Source organism: Hydractinia symbiolongicarpus, chromosome 5, assembly GCF_029227915.1.
Source record: "Hydractinia symbiolongicarpus strain clone_291-10 chromosome 5, HSymV2.1, whole genome shotgun sequence".
NCBI classification, from domain to species: Eukaryota; Metazoa; Cnidaria; class Hydrozoa; order Anthoathecata; family Hydractiniidae; genus Hydractinia; species Hydractinia symbiolongicarpus.
In genome coordinates this window covers 20576084-20586882 of record NC_079879.1, presented here as the reverse complement: position 1 = coordinate 20586882, position 10799 = coordinate 20576084, and the positions used below count along the sequence as shown (strand labels likewise).

The following is a 10799-nucleotide window of genomic DNA, read 5'->3' as shown; positions in this document are numbered from 1 at the left end:
TGCTAAGTATGTTTTGAAAGCTTAAAAATCACGTAAAAGAGTTAGTTCTTTGATTTTGCCGATTTCTCCGTTTTCAACGTCGGCGTGTGTGTATATAATATCTGCTTTAGATGTTTATCAACTAACACAAAATGACAACAAAAATAGCGTCCGGGGTGGGATGTAAATGGATGCAAGCTTATGTGAAGGTGCCAGCTCAAAGAAGAGGAGTGCACAAGATCACCAAACTTTTGACAGGTATCGGTTTGTTTTTTATATGATTTAAAAAATTTCCCAGGTTTCCAAAAAGAAGGTTTTAAGTGGAAGATTTTAACAAAAATACCAGGATACCAAGATTGTAAATATTTCTGACGTAGTCAACTTGTAAAATTATAATTTTTAATAATAATAATAATAAAAATGCTTTTAAAGTTAATTGAAATCATGTGTGTACAAGTTCCCTGGCCTACTGAGATCTCGTATGCGAATAATTTAAATCTCCATCGGCGGGAATTTTCTTTTCGATATAAACAGAAGGTTTTGTCACACTTCTAGAATACTTATTTTAAAATATTTACGGCTATTTGTGAATTCTACTTTTTTTCTAAATGAATACCATTGTTCCATATATTGTGAGATTGATGAAGTTCAAGGACTGGAATTTATTTCGTTATTAATTTCTAATTTCTGATCTGATTTCTTTCAAAGAGCTTTAATTGAAAAACTCCAGCTTTGAAGATTTTGTTTTTTAAACAATAGGTTGATTAATTTTTGTCTTCCTAAAAATTTAGTATGGTTAGCCTTCTTGTCCTGGAGTTGTCTTGAGATCTCAAAGAATTTTGTCCTGGAAATACGAAAAGTGACCTTGAATGTCCTGGAATTTATGTTAATTTTCTGCGGTTACCATTGAATGATGAGGCCTAGTAAAATAATACGGTGTCTTTTAATACAATAAACAATGTATTTTGACTTGAAATGTCTTAACCCATGAACCAATTTATTCAAAAAGCCACAGTGTTTGACTTTATTTTTGTACTGTAGAATTCCTTTCTGTCAGTTCTCTATTACTGATGTTGTATTTTTTTAAAATGTTTCTTTACAGCGCTGCCTATCAAAGATATCAAGATAGGAACCATGAACATTGTTATTCAGCATACGTCAGCTAGTTTATCGCTAAACGAATGCTGGGATGATAGCGTAAGAGATGATATGGAGATGATGTTGAATCGGCTTGCTCCACAAAACGCGCCATACACACATACGTTAGAAGGTGCAGACGACATGCCTGCTCATGTGAAATGCAGTCTGATGGGATCGTCACTGACGATTCCTATTACGGAAGGCAAACTCAATCTTGGTACTTGGCAGGGTATATGGCTGTGCGAGCATCGTGATCATGGTGGGTCTAGAAACTTAGTTGTTACTATACAAGGCTGTGAATAGATAATACGTTGGTAGTAAACCATTTCAAAAGACGTGTATCGATAAACTAATTTTGTTACAAAGGACTTTTGTATTTACATTGGCTACAGTTTCTATTCCTTGCTGTTCATATGAATTTGTCGTGCGATTATTTGAGAAAGGATTCAGCGCTTAACCAATGCATTGTCGTGGTAGTAGTTGTCACATGTTAGTTGGCTGGGTTGAAAAAGAGCAATACTATTTTAATTTTATTTTTTTTTAAATTTTTACATGCCTTTGTGTTATTTAGAGGGCGGGAATTTGGTTGCTACAATCTTTTACGACTATAAAACAATATATTTTTCACACCTAGAAATCAAAGATCTTCAATGGGGATTTATTAACCGCTGTGGTCAAATTCTATAAGTTAATCCTTAATTTTTCAATCTCAATGCAACGATAAATTGCATACGTGTGAATTTGATGATACACAATTTCTCGCTATTGTCAACGATTTATTTTTTATAAAATATACAATATCAAGTTTATATCTTTTGTCTTTTCTGTGTATTTGATAAAGGGCGTTATGTAGTTTTCCCTTTTTTTCCCAATGTAATAGTTGCAGCTAGCACATTCCCCATTTTTTATCCTTATCGTAATTGCTAGTCGTAGCGCACCACAATGTTCTTCCTCCAGGTAGTCCGTTCGTTGTACAGGAGTGATATTGTTTTCCTTTAAACGTAAACGGGAACACACAACACGCTCCGTCACCTGTGCCACCTTCAGACATTTGCTCGCATGGTTCTAAAGAAAAAAATTTAACATAATAGCACGCTTAAGGAACAGTGTGCTTTTAGGTAATTTACCATAACTTCTAGTCCTAATTCACTATTGTAGCTTTTGACAGAATAAATATATTAACGCAACAAGCTTCCGACAATTCTTGCAAAGATCTCAGTACTGTGATGATTTTTTGCTAAGCTAACTAAGTTGAATGATTTTCACGAAGAATTATCTTTACATCCAATAACAAATCTGTCATGTGAAGATACTTAACCAAGAATTTTAAGAATCCTTTTGTTTTTTTTAAAGTTACCCAAAGTTAATTTGCGAAAAAAATTATTTTTTAAGTAATATGCCGCAGTATGGATTCTCAATAATCTATTTAACGTAATTCATTATTCGCGAACTGAACAAGGAAAAATCTATTATTTGCGAGAATCCATGTCGAAATCATTTTTCTTTCGCATTGATAATCTTATGGCAATGGTCTTACAGATGTGAGAATCTGTAAGAATCTATCATTTCTGCTTAGCGCTCCGCATGAGAATAGGATTGATATCTCGGCGGTTGTCTAGTTGAGCGATTGCTGGTTTTGCACGACTTTTGTAGCTCATATGAAAGCTTTAAATGCACTAGGACCCTCGTTAATAGCAGTACCAATAGGAACTGAAGAGGCTACACTGGGTAAATAATTTCAAAAATAATAATAATAATAATAATAATAAATTAAAGACGACATAAAACAATGTCAAACTTACCAATGTAACAATCGGTAACGTTCACATGTGATTGGCTTATAATGTTCAAGTCACATGCAACATAATTATTCGAGTAATCACTTTCAACAACGTTTCGCAAAGGATTGATGATTATTCTTAATTTATATTTCCCATTAGACACATCCGTGATGTCAATCCATTGACAGTCAATGTTAAACTTGTAATTATCTGCGCAATCTACACTGATCCCTTGGTTTCCTCTATTCGTGCAATTGTAGAATTTGCTCACTCCCTTCTCGCATTTGCTGTCTTCTAGACAGAAGCTTGCTTTGTGTCCTTCCGCGCGTTTGATGTGATGTTGGTCTAAATTAAAAGGGCCACATTAAAAAAGGCAATAAAAAAGCTAATTTTTGAATGTGTGCAGTTTATGTCAACTTCGGTCAGGGGTCAACCATTTGGTACAAACGCAGATTTCAGAGGGAGGTAATTTTTGTCTCTCGATTGTTTGGTACTGTGAACAGGTTTTGAGCGTCCTCTGAAACTCGTATTGTCAAATACTGTACGTTTAAAATAACCAAGAAACTTAAATATAATGAGGAGGAAAAAAAAGGAGAATGATTCGCGAAATCATGTACCGTACGCTTCGACAATAACCCTCATTTCAGAGTAGAAAGGTTTATTCTTCGCTTGACATTTTAGAAAGTTATAATTTTTGCAATTAGAAATTTACGTAGAAAAAAGCAAATTGTTTAAACGCTTAAGAAATAGCATAGCTTAAAAGAAGGACGCTGGACCGTTTTAGGGAGCAGAACTAGGACCCAGGACAATAGGAAAGACAACCAAATTTCACAGAACTGTAACGGTAAGGAAAAGTATTTTTCCCAGTTGTATATGAAGCCATAGCCTTTGTGTAATGGTATAAAGGATTTTAATACCTATTAGATCATAATCTGTAAATCTTTCCATTGAATGGTAATGTCGATGACAGGTATGCCATTGCCAGTTCTCCTTGCTCACATCAGGTTCAAAACTATCTGTTCCTCTATTCCAAAACCGTGATGTGAACCTTAACAAGGTTCGATGAAATAAGTTAGGATAGTGGATATAATGTGCTGCAGTGCTAGAAAGGCAATTCTCATCGTAAGCACATGTCAACTCGTAAAGACCTCTCGACTCGACTCTGATTGATTTCTTAACTAACCGATAATCCATCACAAGGTCTGGAGCTTCTAAAAGGAAAAAAAATAACCGAATTATTTCTGCACTGATTTTTTGAATTTTTATGATCACAAAATGTTTAGGAAAGTCCCACTTTTTACTGAATTTGTGTACATATGTTTTATTACAAAATAATTCAATTACTTACTGTCCGAGCATTCAACAATAGCCATATCATAATAGCGACATCTCGCTTTACCAATACCCTTATGAAAACAGTGAGACAATGATAACTCATCGCCTGAACATATTACGTCATACATTGCAAGTCTTCTAGTTAATCCTAAAAAAAGAGAGTTGAAACTTACTATATTTTTTAACCACATCTAGATGGTAATTGCAATTCTCGTTCCAAGAGCTCTTTGAGATAAAACTTTAAGGCTTTTCTCAAAGAGCTCTAGGGTCGAGAATGAGGAATTGAATAAGAATGTGAAAAACAAATTAAAATACTGTGTTTACAGAAACTTATATTCATTAATTTATTTTTATTTTTTCTATTTTTCTATTTTATCTTTACAAGAAACAATTATTAAAATTAAGCAACAATTAAAAGAAATTAGCGAATAGACCAGTAATTTCATAAATTGAACTTCGAGAAATTTCGCACATACAAATTTTCGCGAATGTGGAAAAAACATGCGCGAACAATAACCTTCGTGAATGGTCTGCCAGAAGAAGTGTGTATTTTAAAGCAACTAATTATTATGTTCCTTAAGGGAAGAAATATGTAAAGCATGATACCGTATTTTGAAGAGCTGTAGCCTTTTCTTGCGTAGCCTAGACCAGCTTGTCTGCAAGCCACTTCAGCCTCTCTTAATCCCCATCTTATTCCACATATTCCGCTCCACTTTCCATCATGATACACTTCCACTCGTCCAATGTTTTTGTTTGGTCCATCCACAACGCGTATCTGAAAAATAACTGTTCATATCAAAAATGATAGAAAATTTTGATCCTCTAACTGTCCTATAAAGTTATCGCCACCGAATTGTTTTCACAAATCATTTCTTCCTGTCTGTTAAACTCCTGTCTGTTAAAGTTATTAAGTTAACGCAACAAAAACTAGTAAGAAATTTCACCTGTCACATATTTTAGTTTAGGTTTTTAGATTTAAGTTGGAACCAGTAATGTAATTCTCTTGACCGATTTCCACGGAGCAAATTCAAAATACTGAATGCAAAAACTCACTTTTGATTGTTAAAAACAAAAAAGCTATTTTAAATTATTTGCAGAAATGAGTTTTTTCCAAAAATAAGCTCCTATGATTGAGTTCTCATTAGTTTAAAGTTTACAGCCCAATATTTCGCAGCTAAAAAGTAGGAACTGCTTCTAATTTTTAGCGAAGCGAATTTTTCAAAGTAAAATCAAAGCGAATAAAACTGCGCATGTTTAGGACCATTTTGCTGGCGAAGTCACCGTACAATCCGCCTCGTGAAATCTGTGTTTAAATGTCACATTTTGCAGCACAGATGGCTACGTACAGGTTGTTCTACTTCACCATAAGGAAAGTGACATTTCACTCCAGCATCTTCACGATGACCGCAATCACCCTCACCCCATTTCAAATGGGAACAATTCCGGATATCTTCTTCAGCACCCGTGCAATTTACTTCATCCAGCCAAACCTAAAATAACGTTTAAAATGTTAGATCCTTAAGATGCCTTTTCATAAATTTAAATCCCTATATTTCTTATACTCGTTTGAACAAGTAAAAATGTGGATTCACAAGTTGCCATAAGCCGTCATCCGGCATCTTCATCCTCATCTGTTACGATATGGCGACAGAAATATGCTGTTCCTTTACCTTTCCGGAGCCTTGCCCAAAGGAAGCGTAATGAGTAGCCTCAAATGCTGTTCCAAATCCCATTTGTCTGCAGAATACGTTAGCGTTTTTGATGTTCCATCCATCGTCACATATAGATCCCCATCTACCCATCTTTTTCACCTCAACCCGGCCTTCAGAATGGCGAGAACCTCCACGTAATCGAACTGTGTGATTCTAAAATGTAAAAATAACAGTTTGCCTTTTTGCAGTATAACAAAGGTATCTAGCGCGTATTAAATATTTTTATAATATAAAAGGCGCCCTTACGCAGCAGGTTTAATAAGCATGTTGCAAAAACATCATCAATGTTTTGAACGAAGCATATCTGATCCTTTAATTCTTACCGTAAGAAATTATGCGTTGCTTTTAGACCAATTACTAGTTTTAGATATACAGGATTTTCGCATTGACAATTCTACTCAAGTAAGTGCCGATGTGGCCGAACTCTAAATCCGCCCCCTGTTACAAGCTTCATAAAAATGCGTTTGTAACAGCACGTGTATGTTTTTATTAGAATATGGGAATTGCTGCTTTATAGATCATTTGTCATGTGAGTTAAAAAAAATCGCAAAGCGTAAAATATACTTTGCTATATTTGCAGACGTAGCCATCTTTTTTACGCCATAGGGCGTATAGTTACGTAAAGTAATAAAAACAGTTTTTTTTTTTACTTACGGCGAGCGAAGCTTTATCAAATCTATTCTCGCGAAGAAATGGTGAACGTTTGCAGCTTAAATAAACTGGTGTTTCACCAATACATTGTTGTGTTTCCCATCCAGCGTGATCACATTCATACAACGTTGATTCAGTACCATTACACGCCACCTGGTGCATCAAGTATGTTGACACCTGTTCTCCAGTTTCATTCGGTATATTATCATCATCAAGAATATCGTGATAACCAAGATTTCCGCATGCGACATACGAGTTTTCGCGCGACCATCCATCAGCACATATTGCTCCCCAAGTACCATTTAATTGTATTTCCAGATAGCCACTTGATGTGAAACCATGAAGCGATTTTCCTTTTAAGCGTATGCTTAGGCTTTTTTCCTAAATTTATTGGAATCTTATATTATTACAAATGCATATACCTTACCGGTGAAAAATCCGTCGCTGAAAACTGACAAACGTTTGCCTTGGTGACGAATAATTTTTAACCGACAAATTTTTTCACTGACGGATTTTCCACTGATAATAATCCGGTTTAGTTTTCGTGAAATCGAAGAAGCAGAAATTTCATTTACAGGCTTACAGGCTCCAAAAGATACTTTGTTTTTGCTTATGGAGATTGGGTTAAAACTTTTAAAACTTTTAATTACCGCAAATTGCGCAAAGGCATCAATTTTAATTTTGAACAAATAGTTGCATATTACCTCAGGACCGCTAGCAGGTGAAGGGACAGGGATCTTTATATCATGCTCAGTAATATTCGAACACACAACTCCTGCAACTTCTTTTAAATGCTTGCAATTATGTCGACCATATCCCCTATTCCAGCAGTAGCCCAGGTCGTCCTCACTTCCCCAACATTGAACATCATCCAACCAATATGTAACATTTTTATCGACCAAAAAATGGGCTCTAAAAAAGGGATCTTTTCCTAAGAAAAATGGGCGGGCCAATGTAAACAGACAAGGTTTATTAAATTCATTTCTCTCATTTTAACATAGTGTTCTAATAAGAAAAGACTAATCGGTGGCCCAAGTATAAATCCACGGGTCCACTCGTCCTTTATGTACCACGTTTCGTATGTCAGATTAAAAGCCGGTTTTTACTTTAAAACTATAAAATTTGACCCAGTCTTTAGCGTTTGTACAAGGCCTAAGGTTACTGCAAGTAATTTGTCTGGTCAAGTTTAAACAAACTGACAAGAATAATGTTATTAATTTGACGGTGATAATATTATTTTTACTGACGGTTTGTTTGAAATTTACCACACAACTATACTTGTAGGAATAAAACAAAGTAGAATAATAATGCTAAAAATAGGAAACTAATTTATAAAGGTCATAGCAGTTTATATATAAGAAGTATATTATACTTAAACTTCTCAAGCCACAAATAATCTTGAAAAGCGAATTCTTATCAATCCTACGATTTCGTTTTTTGTTTAATAGCTTTAATTGAATCAAACTTACTTCTTCGTACTCTCGAGAGCTTTTACAAAACCAAGTTGCCTGCAAACAACTTTTGCGTCTCGTATATCCCAGTTATCATCACATATATAACGCCACTCATTTTTATAAAACACTTCAACGTTTCCTTCATAAGATCCTTCGCCCCCAGTTAAGCGAATTTTAGTTTTTGCGGAATTAACTAGTGAAATAGCATACAATAATAGACAGAGATAGTATTTGACAGCCATATTTATTTTGTATATATTTTCCCGCCGATTTAAATTGATATTTGTGAAGTACTAAGGTTTCTGTTTAAAATGTTCACAGATTTAAAAGTTTATTTGTTTATAGACATGTCTTTTCTGACGTATTAACACTTTTACTGAAATATTTATTTTATTTTTTTATTGTTCACAGTTACAAGTTATTTTTTTAAAGTATATTCATTTTGTCTTGTCCAATATTGCCATGGTAATAGTTTGTGTTATTTCCGCCAAAAATCAACACAAGGTCATGTTTTAACACCCCCTGAATATCTTCATCCAGAACTCTTCCGCTGTTACAACAAATCGGATGTGATATTGTTTATAAAAAGGTGGCTCACTCAAAATTATATTGCAAACAATTACAGACATATATTTTATTTGAAGAGCCAGGGGGGTTTATCACACATGGTATAGAAAGATGGTTAAATATTTTGAGAAGTTATATATCTTGATGCGTGCACGTCTTCTTCTTTCTTTCCCCACGGCTTATGTTTAGCTATATAAATACAACAACAGAACAAGTAGGGTGGAGTGCTGATAAAACAGTTTGTTCACGCAGTCCGATAATCACTCATTTATATAACCCTGCTGACTTAACGGACTGGGCGCTTATTTGGTCATTGGGCGCTTATAAAAAACATCAATCGAAAGTAATAAAATTATACCAAATTACAAACACAAATTAATAATAACTAGTCGTTAGCCCGTGAAAAATCCACGGGTTCGCCCCCACGGACGGACGGACGGACGGACGGACGGACGGACGGACGGACGGACGGACGGACGGACGGACGGACGGACGGACGGACGTATACGGGCATTATAATATAGATAATAATAATGTTTGACTTTGTATTTCGGTCAGGTTTCATCGCATGACATTTTATGGAATCACGGTCGAAACATGTTTACAAATGCACTTCTTTTTTCAACTGCTAATACAACTCCTTGTTCAAAATGGCTGCTAAACAGTGTTAATTTGTGCTAACGATGCACGAAATAGTGACATTAAAGTAAGCAAATCAGGCGAACTTTCGAGTTTTTCAATAGGTAAACGACTACCTTAATGGAATAAATATTTGCGCGAGAATTAATTTTCGCGAAATAGTTAATTGCCACTGTCGCAATGGCGAAAATATGCTCTCTCAAATTTTCGTCAATTCCGTCATTTGCGAAATTAAGCAAAATTTAGGAATAATAAATCATTGTTTTATGTTAATTTGCAAACTTTTTACCCAGCCCACACACTTTATTTATATGTCTTAATAACAGAAATAATATTTTCACTCGCTAACATTACACTAGCTGTAGAAGCTTTGTGAGTCAGTCACTTCCTACACGAGAACATTTAGTTTGATGACAGAGATGACGATTCGTTCGGTGAATCTGAAATAGAATTTGATGTTGACATGACGGATAAAATGCATTAAACTATGTGCTCACTGTGAATAGCTGTAAGCTTGTTTTACACGCATCTTCTTTTAAAAAAATATTCTTTGTCAGAATATTAGGCTAGGATTTCATGTGAAAAACAATAGATCTATTATTTAGAACAATAGAAAAATAATAAATAATGACCACACTGTACAACCTAGTTCCCAGATACAAGATGGCCTGGGGACGAGGTTGCACCCTGCAGAAATTTAGTTTTTTTGGAAAAAAATAAAAAATAATTCAATTAACAGGTTGTTTATTTTTCTTGCAATAAAGTGGGTGTAATAATGGTTTGGTTGTGTTATTCAGAATGTCCGACGGAGATCTCACTTCAGTTTACTTGAGCCGTTTCGTAAGGATCAAGGTCTGTGCAACCTAGTTACAAGTGACTGTTGTCCTTTTTTTATATTGGTATTGCAGTATCGGAGATTTAAGTTAAAAACAAGGGTGCTATCGCAACGTTCTTTGTATAGCTCTACCCCGCCTTACAGTTTTTTCGATAGACCCTAAAGACCAGATTGACATCAACATCAACAAGTGGCTTGTCAGGAAGATCCTTATGGCGATCCTTATGGTAAGAACTGGGGTAGGTCTAAAATTTTATAAATAGCCTAATTTATACTGAGATAAATAGTTCATCTGAAAAAATGTCTGACATTATAAATAAAGTGCAAAATTATGGTCGATGAAATTTTCTTTCTGTTGTGCGTTTTAATTTATGCGATGTATCGATGCACAACCAAGGAGAAATATGTCGACAGAATTAAAATTTCATCAGTATAAAGAATGTATAACATTCATAATGTAGGATAACTTCATTGTTACCGTCTAATGCTTTGACAGTGATGCTTTTTCGTGTTTTATGTTATTTTTACTTAACAACATGATAGGAATTACCTCTTATGACGTATTTTGTTTGTTTCAAAATTGTTACAAGCAATAAAAAAATTAATGACGGGCGAACTTGTGAATTCTTTTACGGCTTGACGACTAGTTTGTTTTTCAGACGCGCAACGAAAACGTAGCAGCACGAATAAAAACTAGCTACCATAC

At 34.8% G+C, this 10799-nt stretch overlaps 2 protein-coding genes across 2 annotated transcripts; one reads left to right on the top strand and one right to left on the bottom strand.

Moving 5' to 3' along the window:
- Nucleotides 1-75: 75 nt before the first annotated feature.
- LOC130645255 (UPF0047 protein YjbQ-like) lies at nucleotides 76-1736 on the top strand. The gene is made up of 2 exons (XM_057451180.1): nucleotides 76-237; nucleotides 1082-1736. Exons 1-2 carry the CDS (start codon nucleotides 132-134, stop codon nucleotides 1420-1422), a joined length of 447 nt encoding a protein of 148 aa, XP_057307163.1. The 5' UTR covers nucleotides 76-131; the 3' UTR covers nucleotides 1423-1736.
- A 138-nt stretch (nucleotides 1737-1874) lies between these two features.
- LOC130645250 (lysyl oxidase homolog 3A-like) lies at nucleotides 1875-8477 on the bottom strand. The gene is made up of 10 exons (XM_057451177.1): nucleotides 8068-8477; nucleotides 7303-7510; nucleotides 6602-6979; nucleotides 5906-6100; nucleotides 5582-5725; nucleotides 4842-5010; nucleotides 4249-4383; nucleotides 3818-4111; nucleotides 2922-3245; nucleotides 1875-2184 (listed from the first exon to the last, which is right to left on the bottom strand). The coding sequence occupies exons 1-10, from the start codon at nucleotides 8292-8294 to the stop codon at nucleotides 2006-2008; spliced, it is 2253 nt and encodes a 750-aa protein (XP_057307160.1). The 5' UTR covers nucleotides 8295-8477; the 3' UTR covers nucleotides 1875-2005.
- Nucleotides 8478-10799: the final 2322 nt, after the last annotated feature.